This window comes from Phaseolus vulgaris, chromosome 3 (genome assembly GCF_051622355.1).
Source record: "Phaseolus vulgaris cultivar YP4 chromosome 3, ASM5162235v1, whole genome shotgun sequence".
Classification (NCBI taxonomy): domain Eukaryota; kingdom Viridiplantae; phylum Streptophyta; class Magnoliopsida; order Fabales; family Fabaceae; genus Phaseolus; species Phaseolus vulgaris.
The window spans coordinates 49076230-49095004 of NC_143500.1; the positions used below are offsets into that span (position 1 = coordinate 49076230).

The 18775-nt window shown below is 30.6% G+C and overlaps 1 protein-coding gene across 1 annotated transcript; it reads left to right on the forward strand.

Moving 5' to 3' along the window:
• The first annotated feature begins 12523 nt into the window (after positions 1-12523).
• On the forward strand, positions 12524-15947 carry LOC137808280 (Leucine-rich repeat protein kinase family protein). The gene is made up of 2 exons (XM_068609310.2): positions 12524-14020; positions 14945-15947. The coding sequence occupies exons 1-2, from the start codon at positions 12676-12678 to the stop codon at positions 15502-15504; spliced, it is 1905 nt and encodes a 634-aa protein (XP_068465411.2). The 5' UTR covers positions 12524-12675; the 3' UTR covers positions 15505-15947.
• Positions 15948-18775: the final 2828 nt, after the last annotated feature.

Here is an 18775-nt window from a genome sequence, read left to right on the forward strand (position 1 = left end):
TTGTAACAACACATTATTCAACATTCTCCCATCTAATGAATTAGTTATTTCCAATTACTTCAATTTCTTCTTGCATAGCGTTCATCGAAGCTTCTTCCTCACAAGTTTCTTCAAAACTTTCTAACTAATACAACAATTGCACCTTTCATAAATATTACTCAAACTCCTCTTTCTTTTAGGAGTGGAGTTTGGAGATGAGGAACTTAAACCTGAAGAACTTAATGAGGGTGAATAATTTGATGTACTTGAGAGTAATTCCTCATTTTTACATTGATCATTTTGAGTTGATAACTTTGCTGAAAAATTGTTGTTAAAATTATTTTTCCTTACCTTTTCTTCTTTCTAATTGCGAGAAGTCTTCTCATCAAATAACAAATCTCGATCAATTATCACCTTCTTCATCTTCAAGTTGTAGAGCAGTGCTCTTTGACATAGTTTCATTCTCTTCTATTTTGAAATTTGAGCACAACAAACACATCCAAAAATTTTAAGATGGTTCATAGAAGATTTTCCTCCACTTCATGTTTTAAACGGTGTCATGTTCCATACTACTTTTGTTGGACATTTATTTAACAAGTAGTTATTGCATTAACCGTCTTGGACCAAAACATTTTGGACATTCCCACTACAAGAAAAATTAGTTTTAGTGATATAAATATTCATCACTAAATGTTATAAATATGTCACTATTAATATCTTGTGATATTTTTTTAGATTTGTCACTATTATAAACAATATTAGTGACAAGGAAAAAAGATAGTCACAAATAATATATAAATAGTGACAAATTTTATATTTATCACTAATCTTTTGTCACAAAAACTTATATTTGTTGTAGTGTCCTTTCTCAAACAACACATACTTTGCCATTTCCATTACGGTTTCCTTCTTCCTCTCAAATACTCCATTTTGTTGAATTGTATAACCAACTCTCAATTGTCTTTCTACTCCTTCATATCTTTCCAAAATTTTATGATTTCATTAGAGACATTCTCCTTTCCCCTGTCACTTCTTGATAATCTTTGTTTCTCAAAAATTGCTTTAAACATTTTAAATACATCAAACACTTCATAGTTTTTTCTTATAAAATAAACTCACATCATGTGAGTCAAGTTATCACTAAATAAAGTACCTATTCTGACAATGAGAAAGAGTATTCATTGGACCACATATATCTTTATGCACCAATTTCAACACTTCTTTGGCTCTCCTTGCTCCTTCCTATGGGAATGCTTGTTGATGATGTTGTCAAAGATGCATCCACACACTTCTCTCTCTCTCAATCTTTAGTAGCTCAAATACCATATTCTTTTGAGAAAGCAACATAAGACTATTGTAATTTAAGTGCCCTAGTCTTTTGTGTCATAGATCAGAGTAATTTTCTTTTTTTCTCTTACCATCAAATTGAGAGGGTGGAAAACTTCTATTATCTATAATTTTCACCACAACAACAATTTTTTTCTTTTAAATAAAAAATTATGCACTCTCAATTCTCAAATCGAAGAGAATATTATGCTCCAAAAGTTGTCCAATACTTAATACATTCATCTAATTGTGGAACGTAAAGAGTATCATAAATCACCTTGACTCCTTGTTTTGTTGTACCTCCGATGTTGTCTTTGTCTTCTACTTCAACATACTCTCCATTGCCTAATTTAACTTTTGAGGCAAATGAAGAGTCCATGTTAACAAAAGCTTCTTTATCTCGAATCATATTGTTGCAACCGCTGCCCAAACACCACACATTTTTATTAACATGTCCAAACCTTCCACAATTATAACATTGTGGATTGCCTTTACAACATGATCGTGCTTCATACAAATCTCACACTATTTTTTTAATTATCCATTATCTTTTCTTTCACTATCGTAACATCCTCCTCTTTCACGTGAGTTTCTTCCTCTTCCTTTGTCAAATTTGACACCTCTGGAAGAATCACTGATATTTGTTGATTCATCTTCTTGAGATGATATTATGAGTTTAGATTGAAGCATGCTTTCGATTAATTTTTCAACACGACATGACAATCTCTGATCATAAAATTTAAGTGATCCTATCAACCCTTGAATATTCATGATTGACAAGTCCTTAATCTCTTCTATAAGAGCCAAAATAATATAGAAGAGCCAAAATAATAAGATTTGTATCCACAATTTTTTTACCATTGTATCTTCATGAGACTTCATTTGATTCATCAATTCAGAGAATCTATTGAAACTTTCATTCAAACTTTATTTTTATTTCATTTTTTCATTCTCAAAATCTTTCTTGAGAGATTAAAGTTTGACCGTTATCACCTTTGAATCTCCTTTAAACTTTTGTTGAAGAATATCTTAATGTTTTCTTGATTGTTTTTGCTCTCTGATCTTTGAAAATATTACTAGTTAGACTCCTCTTTGAATCATCCCAAGAACTCCCACATAGGTGATTTTTTTTTTCTTTTTGTCGGTGTGTTGTGCAGCTGTAATGGCTTTATCATTACACTATTTTTATGAACTCTAAGACATCTAAAGATGTAAACAAAGTTTCCATTTTTATAGTCCAAAAATCATAATTTCTCCTTCAAATAAAGAAACTTACATTGCTATAAATTGTGTTATTAGTTGTAGGAGTATAGGTGATCAACACTTTAATTTGTTGTTGTTGCAAGGATCTATAACTTGTGGAAGGATTTACAACTCTAATACCACTTTTTGGTGTTCAATATTTTGTAGTATAAAATTTAGAAAGAAAAAAAAATTGGAGATTGAATTTACCTCTTTCCTCTATTTTTTCTTTCTTTTCTTTTGGCTTCGGATAACAACATATTATAACAACATATAGACAATATTATAGCAATTAGAAAGTGTTTTCAACTATTTTCCCCAAAATTTGTATAGCATTTTAAAAAAATCTAATCAAAATGTTGGAAATTTTGTTATGCTGCTAAAAAATAGTCCTTAATTTGAGAATGAATGACAACTAATAAAAACATATAATGTATCATTCAATAGACAAGTGGAAAAATTAAATGTTCCGATATATGTCAGATCTCGATGTTTAACATGATTTTTTTTTTAAATAGTGAATTTAAACTTTAACTTTTAATTTATTTTATTTTACAAAATTTGAATTACTCGATTGAATTTTTATAAATTTTACTAGTTTTTATTTTAGTTTCTGTAAAATAATTTTCTTTGTTTTTAATTCTTCCAAAATTTTAAATCATTGTTTTTAGTCTCTAATATTTATTTTAAATATATAAAAAATTATTTTGTAATTTTAAGAATTGTTTTAATGTGTTACATACTGTTATAATATTAAAACACTGATATGCATAACTTTGAATAAAAAATTTCAACACATAATTAATTAGTATCATATAATATTAAGAATAAAGAGGATGATTTCAATTTTACAAGGATAAAAACAGAAAATATTTTACAAAAATAAAGTTAAACTCTCAGAAATAAAAAAATATATTTAAGTCCTAAACTGCAGCCGTGAGTTTTAGTTGGGCCAAACCATGAAATGGATCAATTGCTCATCCTGAATGAACTTGATTTGACTCATTCTCTACTTCCTATATATAGAAGAAAAATAAAATAGGACATGGCGTGGGAATATCCTATTATATATGTGATCAAATATTCAAAAGAAACAGTGTCCCATTTTTGAAACATTTAATCATAATCTGGTCTGTTGAAAAATGGAAGTAATAGCCTGACACTTTGGCAAGCATGTTAAACATTTGTCAAAATGCCTTTGGCCTAACTGATCATTATGACATATCCTTTGGTGCATGAAATGAACAGTGACATGATACTGGTGGGGTGTGTACCATGTTTTGACTCAAGTAGATATCTGAGGTCGCCATTCAAATTGTGGGAAAGAAGAGAAAAAAAAAGAGAAACAAGGAGGGACCTTCACGTGATACAAAAAGTTGCCACATATTTTAAGCATGCCCAGTTATGGATTGCAGTAATTGGCCTTCTGAAACATGAAAAGAAGATTCATTATTCTTTCAGAGATCCACATCTTATAGCTCTTAAAAGTCGATTACAACACTTCTCAAATTGAAATCTTTCAGAAAGAATCCAAACATGGTCCTATATAGATCCTTCATTGACATTCACAATTCACAACATATTGTGAGTAATCAAGCAGTACTATGCCGTGATATCTTCTGTAATTTAGCAATGTATCTTGGGAAAACCTTCTGCTTAGACTCAAGAGGTATATCTTACCGATTTAACATACTTTAATTTAATCATCATAGATACATAACAATTGATATATACTACATATTGGCAGAAATTATAGGACCATTAGGTCTTACTACAGGTATGTAGTAATTGGGGTTTAATCATCTAAGATGAATATTTTAAAAATAGGTTTTGTTATATGTACACAGTGATTAGGGTTCATGATGATCATATATTTATTCACACTCACTAGCCTTATTCATAGATTATTAGACTATAATAATAAATAAATTCATTGTTTTAATTAATATTCTTATAATTGGGTTTATTTGGGTCTTAACTATTATTATTGTTAATTTTGTGTTTTTAGAGTAAATTATCCGGAGGAAGCATCTACCTTTGTGAATTGGCCAAATATACAAAAGTCCGAGTTGCTTCTTGAACCAAAACAGGAAACAAATTCTGAGGAGAAGAAAGAGAAAATAAAATCTACAATATCTCAAAAACAGAATTGGAAGCAAATCTTCTGCAAAATACAAGAATTATGGAAAGATAGAAACCTGGAAACGGTTAACAAAATATAAACTACAATATTCTCTCAAGATCCTTGGAGCAGAAAAGCCTATAAAAGGACTAAAGCATCAAGGAGAAAAGGGAGAGCTTCATAGGGTTTTCTTAGTTTATTTTCTTCTTAGTAATTCTTTTGTTTTGCCTCCGCATGGAAGTCTAAACCTTTTTTGTTGATTCTTTTGTAATTTCCCATTGAGTTCTGAGGTTTTGTTTAATAAAAGTTTCGATTTTTAATTCTCTATAGCAGTTGTTTTTATTGTATAATCTCTTGGAAAACTGTTTTTTGTGAGAGGTTGTACTTGAACGCATGATTGAGAGTCTTCCTTATCTTAAACTTTGGTTTCTTAGTTAGTTCGCATTGTTCTAATTAATTTCTTGGACGCATGATTCAAGGGAGAGGAGGTAAGCATTCCCATGGAGTATACGCATGAAACAAAGTAGGTATTGATTAAACTAGTAGACGCATGCTTTACTGGTGAGTTTCAGTTGAATCAGATCGGCGCATGTTCAATCTGGTTTAACTCTGTTGGAGGATTGAGAAAAGATTAATCTTTAGAGAACCTGGGAAGAATTCAATGGTGGAAGAACTTGGGATCAACCGCTTTTTATTTGCTATTTTAATCTCTTTTATATTTTTTGCACAACTATCTCAAACCCCCTTTTCATCTTTATTGTTATTGCTAACTTTTATTGCTTGCAGATAGATTTTAAACCCTGATCAACTGATTTTACTATTGGATTCGTTGGGAGACGACTTGGGGACACTTGTCCACAATTATACTATCATCTCTCTAGTGTTAGACAAGTCTACGCTAGAATCATATTAATTTGACAGCAAAACGACAACTATCAGTTCACAATTAAGAAATGTAAGATAAATATTTTAAAAATAAGAGCATTTATACAAACACAATCTAATACATATATGAATTTAGATTTTCAAAACAATATTTGTTCAATGTTGTACTAATATATTAGTAGATAAATAAAAAGTTGAAATTTTATTAAAAAAATTTACTAATACACTTGTTGTAAATACAATCTGACATTTTTTAACATGATTTTAATAAAATTTATATTATTTTTATTAATGTTTTTAATATATATATAGAGAGAGAGAATTTGACATTTTTTAACATGATTTTAGTAAAAAAATTATTAAAGTTCTTCATATATTGGTTAACATATATGAAAAAGGAAAGATGGAAATGAAAACAAATGCTACGATGAGAACTCTTATTTGTGAGATTAAAAAATCACTCTTTAATTCTCAGTATTGTATAAAAGTAACTAAAAATTGGTGACAAATAAATTGGAGATCCTAGTGCGCATGATGGTGTCGGTCGACCCTTAAAGACTTGACACTGTTAAGCCTAAATTCCTTAAAAGTTTGGCTGTTGAGCCTAAATTCCTGGCACTGTCAGTCAACCTTTAAAAGGCTTGACTGATCGACTTAATTCTTAGCATTGTCAGTCAACCCTTAAAGGCTTGACACTTTGGCCTAATTCTTGATACTGTCAGTCAACCTTTAAAAGATTGATCGTTCAACCTAAATTCCTAACACTGTCAACCAATTTAAAAGGCTTGACCTTTTAGTCTAATTATTAGCATTGCAAGTTGACTTTAAAAGACTTAATTGATCGTCATAATTTTTAGCATTGCTAGTTTACATGAAAAAGACTTCGACCTAATTCTTAACTACTAAATGACATAAAAAAGGCTTCGACTTAATTATACTGTCAGTTGACACAAAAAAAGGTTTCAACCTAATTCCTAACACTGGCAGCTAACATAAAAAAGCTTCAGCCTAATTTCTAGCACTCTGAGTTGATATAAAAAAGGTTTTGGCCTAATTCCTGACACTTCAAGTTGACGCAAAAAAGGTTTTGATCTAATTCATGGCACTGTCAATTGATACAAGAAAGGATTCGACCTAAATCCTGACACTATCATATTAATAGGTTGATCGATCTACCTCAACCATTAAAAAATTGAATAAGTAGAGCATCATAATTTGTTTTTAGCATTCTCTCAATGAATATAGGATTTTAAGCCTTAAACTCAACTTATGAAAATGAGCAATCTAATATTTTTATGCACAACCATAAATCGATTAAGCATAACTTAATTTAGTTCAAGATTTTCGTTGAAAAACCACTTCGCCTACTCGACTTGAGGTTGGGGGCTATGTACCATCTTGATAGGGAGGGTCGAACATAAGTAGTCGACCATAATGGGTATCACTCGTATGCTTTGTGTGGATTAAGGAATGAATTTGAGGAGTTGATTTGAGATTATTTGAAGGGAAAGTATGAAGAAAGTGAGGTTTTTTGGATTAAGGTAAATAGAGTAGAAAGTGTAGGGAAAATTTATACAAGTTTGTGAGTGATGTGATGAGTGTGATTGAAATTATATTTTTTTAATTGATAAAATTGTAAGTTTACAAATTTGTCCTTATATTTAAAAATTGTTAAAAAAATAATTTGATTGATTGATTTATAAATTATAATTATTTTTAATTAAAATATTTATAATTATAAATATTTGATTAAAACTTATTTTTATATTAAATAAAATTATTATTTTTATCTTTACTTTTTTATAAAAAATAATTATTTTATAAATTTATTTTTTTATTATTAAAAAATATATTTATTATTATTATTTATATTTATAATTTATTATATACAATATGATTAATTATGTTATTTTATAATAATGGTTTTTTTTTTATAATTTTGATTATAATTTTAAAATTTAAATTGTAATTTTATTTTAATAAAATAATAATAATTTGAGTTTAAAATAAAAAAGTAAGAAAGTAAATTATAACTAATTATATATATATATATATAACTTTATTCGCAACTCTTTGAAGAAAGTTTTGAATGTAATTTTTTTTTTCAATTTTTGTGTTTTTTTTTATAATTTATTGCTTTGGCTTTCGTATTTTTTTTTCATAGTAAAAATTTGTTTTTATTCCCTTAAAAATAAACGGGATTGTATATCAATCCAGAGATTGATCTCTCAAACCTCTTATGACCGGTAGGATAATCTCTAGTCATCGATTTTGAGAAAATCAATATTTAGGAGATTGACTTCAAGTTCTTCAAATGCATTTTGAAGAGTGTTTTTCAACGAAAATTCAGAGAGTTAAGGTACAACAATTTTTTTAATATCTCATATATTGTGTGAAGTCTTCTCTCTTATAAAAAAAACAATAACTTTATAAAAAAAAAACTCATCAGATTTTTGAACTGATTAGCAAAATATATTAATTTTTTAAACATACTATAACCTAGAAGACTCTTTTAACTATAACCATATCTAATAACTAACTGTAGGTGTTGAAACTCCAATTGACGAAAAGAAAAATATCAATCTAAATAGCTTTGGTTTATGATTCAATTGGATTAATTTTTTATTGAACCTAAAAGTTCGATTTGTGATTGGTATTTATAAAATTCAAAAGCACGCCGCAAAGCTATTGATATAAAGTTATCTACACTTTTCTTTATTCTTTTTCAATCAATTTGATAGTGTCATTTAATGTGATTAGAAAGAACTAGCAAATACAACATCATTTACTATATCAAAAGCCAAGATAAAATTACAAAGATAATTAAATTGGAACTTAGGACAATTGCTAGTAGAACTTTTCAATAAAGAGTAGAGAATTTATTATTTAAATAAATTCTTATTATTTTCATTTTATAATTTTCCTTATAATACTATCATAGTTGTGAGTATAATTTTGTAATAAAAAATATTAGAATTGGTAAATAATAATAATAATACTAATAAATTGGTAAAAAATTCAAAATAAATAAAAAGTTGATTTATATTAAATATTATAATTAAATGACATTGTATAAATGTATAAATATTGTAAATTTTATTTTATGAGTCAATTTTAAAAAATTGAATTAGATAAATTTTTTTATTTTATTATGATATCAAAGTTATTTATCGAATAAATTTTTTTTATAATAGATTTAATATAACTAAAAATAATAATATTTTATTAATATATGAACAAAAATTTTATAAGATTGAAGTTATCATTTTTATATTCTAACCTATTATTAAAATGATATAACAAATATAAGGTATTAATGTAAGCAAGAGTTACATAAAAGTGTTATTATTATTCTTTGTTTTTATATTTGTTTGGAGAATTATAAATGGTGGAGCTCATGATTGATTGAAGAAAGGACATCACATGATCTCTGATGAAATCTGAGCCTTAGCTTCAAAGGCATGTATATGATACTCATAAAGTTCAGCAGCCATAGGCACATTATTACATGAAGGAGAAACTCAATAAATTCTTAAACAACAATATCAATTATTTTCACTTGCGGGTCTATATATCCACAAAAAGGAAAAACCAGATATATAGGACCTATACTATATTTTTCCATTATATGAAAATATAAATGGAAAAATGTTTTTTTATAAAAAAAATTATAATAAATTAGAAAAGTTAAAAATAGTATATTTGAGTCTCTCTAAAACTTTTTAAACTTAACAAGTCCGCTGATGCGTCTATTTTAAAAAAATACAATAATATAATAATATATTACATTTTTACGATGGACATTATTAAATTGAAAAAACGTATTCGTCTATTTTAATGAAAATTTTAAAATAGAAAAAATGTACTATATTTGTATCTGTCAATAAAATAGAGTGTGTATTAAACGCAAAAGAAAAAAAAATAATACAACACTTTAATCTCTAAAATGACAGTATTGCAAAAGATGTTTTTTTTTTTATAAAAATGCTTTTTCTAGCAGCTAATAAAGTTTAAGGTGTTTTTGACAAAAAAAAGAGAGTATATTATCATGTAGAATTTTTAAAAATAATCAAATTTATTAGTCAAATAAACTTGTCTTAAAAAAAATTATTAAATAAAAAATAATTTTAAGGAATAAAAATAACTAATCACTATATTAATTAAATTAAATATTATTTTAAAAAAATATTATTGATATTTAAAATAGTTTCTATTATTAATAAAATTTATAAACTTATCAATTTTAGAAATTAATTTATGCATCTTGAAAGTTTCATTAACAAATTCGTCAAATAATTCAACACTTTTATTTTATTTTTACTTTTAAATTTTAATTTGAAAATTTAGATAAACATCTATGTGATTTCTAAACAATGTATCATTATAGATAATATAAATTAATTTCTCTAAATATGAATATTAATGTTATTTACAATATATTTTTTAAAATGTTATAAATTATTTTAAAACTAATAAAGAGATGAATAAATATGTGAGTGAAAAAGGGAAATTTATTGTAAAAAGTACATGATTGGTTTCAATAAAAGTTATACATGGTGATAAATAAGAAAAACAATACATATATTTTACAGTTTGAAAAAGTTGGATGGCATAAGATGGTATACCAGTTGTCATAAGATACATTATGAAACAAGGAGCATTTCAAGTAAAGTTGAAAATTGTTTTCTATGATATTAAAGTGTAGAAGAGAGTAGAGTATTATTCATATATATGCGTCCTTATCAAAAGACCACATTTCAAAGAAGTATAACGTGATTTGTTGGACCAGAGATGAAAGCATAGTGCATGTTAAGAACAAAACATGAATACCTTCAACACATAATTATTTTGTTTAAAATAATGAATGAGGTGAAAACATGACTTATGTTATCAATTGATTTATTACATTTCAAGTGAATATAAATGTTACATTATAAACCTTAAAGTTAACTTCTTAAACATAAAATCAATTTAAATAACTAAAGTTTTTTTATTTAAAAAAGTTTCAAACATTACTCCCATGTTATTATAGTTTATTTTTTACATTTATAAATTGACACTTTTTTTAACCTAATTATAAGTTAAAAAGAAATTACCAGACTTGTTAACTTCAGTTCTATTGACTTTAAAATCAAATTTGTTAATTTTTTTTACATATTCAAATTTCATTATCAAACTATAACATGTGATGAAAATATTCAATAAGAGCCACTACTACTTTATATTCATTATCAAATAGACGAACTAGTTCATAATAAATAAATAAAATATTAATTCTATAAAAATAATAATTATTTATATAGACAATAAGAATCCTACCCTATAATATTTAACTTCTTTTAATGTAAAATTACTTTTTACTTTACCAATTTTCTTAAAAAATTACATCTTTATACAAAATTTAAATACAATATTTCTAAAATTAAAAAATAAAACAAAATTAGAAAAAAAGTTAAACTTTAAGAAACAAATTAAAAATCTGAAATGTACTTGTAACCACAACTTTTACTTAAATATTTTAAAAAAATAAAAAAAAATTAAACCATGCCTCTAAACATAATTTCTATTTTTTTAAGATTACTTAATTGGGTAACTTGTATTTGAAAGTGTAACTTTACCAAATTGTACTTTCAAGTATAATTTAAGTAATCTTAAAAAAAAAAAGTCATTTAAGGAAATTGAACAAATAATTGCATCATTTTGTCTCTAAGGCTCACACATTCAAAAGGTCACATTAAGCCGTCTATTCCAAAAACCCAAAAACTTATAGTAAAATGATTCCTTTTTTATTTATTCTTTTTTATTGTTCGTTGTTTTCTTTTTTTTTTTAGTTAATAAAATTCATTTTTTTAGCATTTGGCGCATGCAGCTGCTCTTTCATTCATTTTTGGAATCATAATTTAACTTAAGCTTAAATTAATTATAGTATTTTTTTTCCGTTAGCATAATACAGGTGTTTTTAAATAAACATGTGGCTAAGACTAAGGGATTTTACAGGTTAAATATGTAGTTTGTTTATTTTGTATCTTCAAACCTTTTTATCAATAAAAAATATAAAAATATAAAACTATATAACTTTGTTATTATAATTTATAAAAAATATTATACATTTAAATTCCTACAGAAACAATCTTAAAAGAATCAGATTAAACAGAACAGAAGTTATATAAGTTTAGTTTCACTTAAATCAATAACATATTAATACTAAATAAGTGATATGACATGTAATGAATATAATAAAATTAATTAAAAATATTAGTGTCTTATGAGAAAAAATTTGTTGAGAGTACATTAAAAAACATATACTTAACACTACTTATAATAATATTTTTAAATTAAAAAATAAAATAAAATATTAATTTATTAAAGTGTAAAATATGTTTTTATTGTTAAAAATGTTAATATATCAGTACACATATCTTATTTATAAGTTCTTATTAACCCTAATTTCTAATAGATTTGGGTATTGTAATGCTACAGATGTCACCGCACGCAACATTCTAAAATAGATCATTACAGATTTTTCTCTTCTTAAAAATGTTTAAGAAAAAATTTCATTCATGAATTTTTTGACGTGGTTTATATAAGACTATGTATTTTACGAAGTAGGTGTTTCACTTTGTAATGAGGAGAGATTAACAAGAAATAAAAAAAGATTTAAATTTTATTACCAAAAGTGTATTAGGATAATTTAGAATGGAGAAAAGATAATTTTTGTGAGGATGAGACTTGTTCTATTGAATGTTTACAAAAAGAAAAGAAAAGAGAGGTATGTGTGGAAAGAATTCTCCTATACTCAAATTTGTGAGAGAAGATATCTTCTTAAATTTTAAAAAATATTAAATAATTATTACAAGATATAAATAAATTATGTAGTAAGTAAAGTGTAACCATACTAAGTATCTAATTATAATAGTAAAGTGGGCTTATACTTAAATAGAATTTAAATATTTAGGAAAAAGGAAAAGTGAGGGTAAGGGCATAAGAAAACATTAGGTAATAATTTGAAGCATTCCCCACTTTCACGTGAGTGGAATAGGACTTGAAATCCAGCTGCTCCCCACTAGTGTCAAGTGAAGAAGCAAAGAAACAGAAAACGGAATCAGAAAGAATCGGAGAGAATGCATGGTGCAAGCAGAAGGCCAACGGCGGCAGTCCTCCCTCTGCTGCTACTGATAATCAGGCTGGCCTCTTGCGGTGGCCCGCCGGTGTCCTCCGACGCGGTGTGGTTGCTGTCGTTTAAACGGGAAGCCGACGAAGACAACAGGCTCCTCTACGCGCTGAACGAGCCCTACGACTACTGCGAGTGGGAGGGGGTGAAGTGCGCACAAGGGAGAGTAGTCCGGTTCGTGGTCCAGTCCATGGGCCTGCGCGGCCCATTCCCTCCGGACACCTTGACGAAACTAGACCAGCTCCGCGTGTTGAGCCTCCGCAACAACTCCCTCTTTGGGCCCATCCCCGATCTCTCTCCTCTTACCAACCTCAAGTCTCTCTTCCTCGACCACAACAACTTCTCCGGTTCCTTCCCTCCCTCTCTCATCCTCCTCCACCGCATCCTCACTCTCTCACTCTCCAACAACAATCTCTCCGGTTCGATCCCGCTTCGGCTCAATGTCCTCGACCGTCTCATTGCCCTCCGTCTCGACTCCAACAACTTCTCCGGCACCCTCCCTCCTCTCAACCAAACTGCGCTCAGACTCTTCAACGTTTCCAACAACAACCTCACTGGTCCTATTCCCGTCACTCCCACCCTCTCTAAACTCAACGCCGCTTCCTTTTCTGGAAACCCTGGCCTCTGCGGGGAGATTGTTCACAGAGACTGTGGCTCAGGCTCCCGCTTCTTCGGCCCCGCCACGTCCTCCTCCACGGCGCCGTTGAGCCAGAGCGAACAGTCTCAGGGTATTTTGGTTGTGCCTGCTTCCACCAAAACAAAGCATCATCAAAAGACCGGGCTGGTGGTTGTAGGTATTGTTGTGGCGGTTGTTCTTGTGAGTGTTTTTGTTGTGTCCGTGGTTTCGCTGGTGAGAAGGAGACAGATGGCGGCGGGGAAAGCGGCGGTTGTGGAGGGGGATGAGGTGGAGGAGGGTGTGGAGGAGGAGAGGGAGGTGAAGGTGAGGAGGATGGAGGAGGCGCACAGGAGTGGGAAGCTGGTTTTTTGCTGCGGGGAGATGCAGCAGTATACGCTGGAGATGCTGATGCGGGCTTCCGCGGAGTTGCTGGGGAGGGGGAGCGTGGGGACGACGTACAAGGCGGTGCTGGATTCGCGGTTGATTGTGACGGTGAAGAGGTTGGACGGGGGGAAGAGTGGGGGAAGTGATGGGGTAGTGTTTGAGCGCCACATGGAGGCCGTGGGGAGGCTTCGCCACCCCAATTTGGTGCCTTTGAGGGCTTATTTTCAGGCCAAGGGAGAGAGGCTTGTCATATATGATTATCAGCCCAATGGCAGCCTCTTCAACCTCGTTCACGGTAGTCACTTTCCATTTATTAACATCAATTATGAATTCAACTGCACTATTTAGTCGTCCCTAATTGTATAAACTTTTCCTTTAAGTAAAAAAAGTGTGAAATGAACCAAATTTCTTTCCATAACTTCATGTCATTCATGAGTTGATTTTAATTTTCACAACAAGTTTAATTTTTTTTTTATCTTTTTCACATATTCCGAATGCTCTGTTCTTCACTTATATTGTTCTTGACGGTCACATTTCACTTTTATGTTTTCTGCACTGTGATTAAGGTTTTGAACTCTTGTTACTGTTTCATCATATTTCTGGAAATTATAGATTAGTGCGACTATGCAACAACAGTTGCATCTTCCGTACAAAAGAATCTGAAAACATTGCCTTTGCAGTCAGTCGAAATGGCAATGATGTGCCATTTTCAAAACCTTCATTCTAATGTCAAATTGGGTTTTGGAGTTGAAGTTTCAAACAAGAATGAGGATAAATGCGGTCGTATGGTGCGTCGATTAGAGTTTGATTTGATGGATGATGTGTTTTTCTGCTATTGGTTGTTGTATGTGGAATGGTACGATGTGTCAGATAGGTCATTGTATTGTGTGTTGCCTTTTATATTGTTTTTTCACTCGAGTTTTCTTACGAGCACTGGCTTTCGGGGTTTGGTGGTACCCTATGTCGACAGTCACGGGGCTGGGTTTGGACTTTTATTTTTGGTTGGGTTGTGTGATATTTTTGGACTATTTTCATGCCAGGTTGACTGTCGTGCTTCATACGGTTGACCTTTTCTTGAGCCAAAGGCATTTTTATTTCAAAATTTCCAATTTTTATAGCTATTCGTTGCGAGAAGTCTTGAAGTAGCCTATTGCTGGGGGACCAATCCATTTAAGTTTGATCCATTATTTCTTAACTAAGATAAGTGTTGCATGTGCAGGATCAAGATCAGCGAGGGCGAAGCCTTTGCATTGGACTTCATGCTTGAAAATAGCCGAAGATGTGGCACAAGGACTTGCTTATATACATCAAGTTTCAACTCTAATTCATGGCAACCTCAAATCTTCTAACGTCCTTCTTGGGACGGACTTTGAAGCCTGTATTACGGACTATTGTTTGTCCTTCTTTGCAGATTCTTCGTTCACTGTAGATCCCGATTCTGCGGCTTATAGAGCACCCGAGGCTCGCAACTCTAGCCGCAGAGTCACTGCCAAATCTGATGTGTATGCTTATGGAGTGCTTCTACTAGAGCTTTTGACGGCAAAACACCCTTCCCAACAACCTTTTCTTGCACCAGCGGATTTGCAAGATTGGGTGAGAGCAATGAGGGATGATGATGGCAGTGAAGACAACCGGCTAGAGATGCTCACGGAGGTTGCCAGTATTTGCAGTGCAACCTCGCCGGAGCAGAGGCCAGCAATGTGGCAAGTTCTTAAGATGATACAGGGAATAAAAGACAGCGTTTCGATGGAGGATACTTCATTTACTGGGCTCTCCTAATTTCTGAACTATATCCATCTAAACCTGACTGGGTTGTATTGTATGCGGAGAAGCCAATATTGTTGAAAATGAAAGAAATTGCTCGTGGACGAACATGGACGAGTGATTTTACAAGCCAGGTTGAAAGATTAAGCACCCATTTTTGGCGAAATCTCACGAAGTATACAGTGAAAACTGCAGAAGCATGGGGTGTCACGGTTTTATTATCTGCTGGTTTGTGCAGTTTTTTATTAGTTCTATAGACACAGTAAAATAGAGTTTAATGCATTTGAGCTCATTCAAAATTTCTCCGTTTGTCTGACAACCAAGCGACGTTGGCAGTAAAAAAACTAAAAAAAGGGTGAAGACTTGACTGGCTGAGATGTACACAACGGATGTTTTTGTTGATTATGTATATACTGAAATTCAGAAATATATATTTGAAATTCATAAAATTATTTTAACTTTTTATCCGACATTACCTTTTTGGTCAATGTCAGTTCTAGGAAACTAGTTAGCCCATACAAGAAAGCCGAGTCCTCTAAAGCCAGTAATTTTAAATAAACTCTAAAATTTGGTTCAGTTTCTTCTGTCGAAAGCAACTACGTCAGTTTCCACCGTTTTACTCTAATTTGTCAGACAGCCACACCTAGTTGTGGGGGCATGCAAAAGGACCTTTGTTTTTGGTAAATGAATTTTGAATCCGATTCAAATTCAAAACTCTGCTAGCTAAGAGATGCAATTATTTCTCCAGTTTTTATCATCGGGTTTTATTTGTTTTTAGGTTTGTAATTATTTCTCCGAATTTAAAGGTTTGCCCTGATTTCTTTCTTATTTCATTGATTTTTAAATTTAATGGTTATTTATTTTTTATTACTTAGTATTAATATTTATTAGATTTCTCATCATACTTGTAGCATCATGGGTCGAGTCCGATATTGTGAGAGGTCGTCTACTGATATTCATATTTAAGGAATTTTGAGTAATCAACCTTAAATAGAAGAAAACAACATTTATTATTGAATTAAGCCAATAATAAGACCATATACAAGAAGAAGGGGGAGATAACTACCCTATATAAGGGAAAGAAAACAACTCGCAGTACTTTCAACTCATGTTTCATACTATACTTATTATATTTTATGTTCTTATTGCTCTTATTGACTTGAGCGTCGGAGTATCTTTTGCAGGGAAAGTCTTCCCAGAGTTTAATCGACCTCAACTAACTGTTCTAGTTGGAAGGCATCCCTCTTGTCTAGAACATTTGACACCTATCGTGGGGCATATAAAACTTTTCATGCCTCCATAATATATATGTAAAATTTTCCTTATTCCACAAGACAACACACACCACCCATAAATATATTTTGAGCAACAAAAGATAACAATGAATCTCATAAATTTTGAACAGTTACAAAAAATATAGAATATTTATGTTTTTGAACATTTTCTCTTACGATGACCGTTCTCTTAGATAGTGTTTATTTAGTTGTTTTTAAATTATTGGATAAGAGGTTATACCAAGGACCTGGAATGTGACTAATTTACGTTTCTATTATAGTTAAGTTTTCATTATTGTTTATGTAATATGATGGTTGGTTGGTTTGTTTTCGATAAGTACATTTTGATTGCATGTGTTTTATAACTTGAGTTATTTCAAATTCAATAAAGTGGTGGAAAGGTATTTGGTTTGTGTATGGGTTGTTTACAGGGCATTCTTAAAAAGGGAAAATTCATTTTCTATTTGAAGACAAACCCATAGAGGGGTATTAACCCTTCATGGTATCGAGCACACACTTGATCCATTTGAAGGCAAAATCATGGAAGAGTTTTTATCCTTCATGGTATCGAGAACACTCGGTTAAAAACTATGAAAGGGTAAAAATTTTACCATCCATGATACCGAAAACACTCGGTTAAAAACCATGAAAGGTTTTTTACCTTCCATGGTCTTGAGAACACTCGGTCAAAAATCATCCAAGAGTATTAACCTTCCATGGAGTTGGACGCAACCTCTGCCTACAAATAAAGGTACAAATACTTCATAAAAGCATATTATCCATGAGTTGCCAATATGAGTCATTTCAAATTTTGTAGAAATTTATATGTATGTTCGGAAGGTGAGCAAGATAATTATGAGCCCCTCAAAGGCAATATTTTTATAATATGTATATTAGTGATGTATACATTCAAAAAAATGAGCAAAATAAAAAGCAGTTTTTAGCTTCATTGGCTTATGCCTGAGGCTAGGAGGCTATAGCGTTACGAGTTAAACCCGATGTTAAGAGATATGTAGGTTGATTGGAGATCGTCAAAGTAAACTTGACTTTTAGTCTCATTGGCTTATGCCTGAGGTTAGGAGGTTGTAGCATCATGGGTCGAGCTCGATATTGCATATGAACAGGTCGCCTACCGATATTCATATCTAAGGACATTAATGTCGTATTAGTATAAATCAAGGGATTTCAAATAATCAGCCTTAAATAGGAGGAGACAACATTTATTACTGAATTAAGCCAATAATAAAACCAAATACAAGGAGAAGGGGGGAGAACACTACCTACCTTATACAAGGGAAAGAAAACAACTCACAATGGGACGATACAAGAAGTACTTTCAACTCATATTTCATACTATACTCATTATATTTTATGGTCTTACTGACTTGAACGTCGGAGTACCTTTCGCAGGTGGAGCCCTCTCAAAGTTTAACCGACCTCAACTAACTGTTCTACTTGGGAGACATCCCTCTTGTCTAGAACAATTTGAATTATATATTAATTCTAACTTGACTAGGATAAATTTCTTCTATAATATTTTTATAAGAAGTATACTCCAATTTATTTTCTGGATATTAATATTTTATTATTTTTAATTAATTATTGAATGATAAGACTTTTTTAAGATATGTTGGAGTTTTACTTATTAATACACAATGTATCACTTTTGAGGAATAATACTTCTTTAATTTTGAGTGATAAAACTTTTTTAAGACAGGTTAGAGTAATACCTATCACGACATAATCCTAGACGATAAGACTTCTTTGGGGTAGGTCGGAATCCTACCTATTACTATACAACCTATTGGTCTTGAGATAAAACTTTTTTAGGATATGCCAGAATCCTTCAGTCTTGAGTGATAAGACTTCTTGGGGTAGGTTAGAATTGCACCTATCACTACACATTTGCGTATTTTTGTTAGTTTAGTCATGATTTGCATTTTTTTTCTCGTGGTTAAATTATATGTATTATCTCAATTTTAAAATTTTGAATGGTCATAATGTAATACTTT

Coding starts and splice junctions, on each gene's coding strand:
- LOC137808280 (XM_068609310.2), top strand. CDS start 12,676: ATGCATGGTGCAAGCAGAAGGCCAACGGCGGCAGTCCTCCCTCTGCTG. Junction 14,021..14,944: donor CCTCTTCAACCTCGTTCACG/GTAGTCACTTTC, acceptor TTGCATGTGCAG/GATCAAGATCAGCGAGGGCG.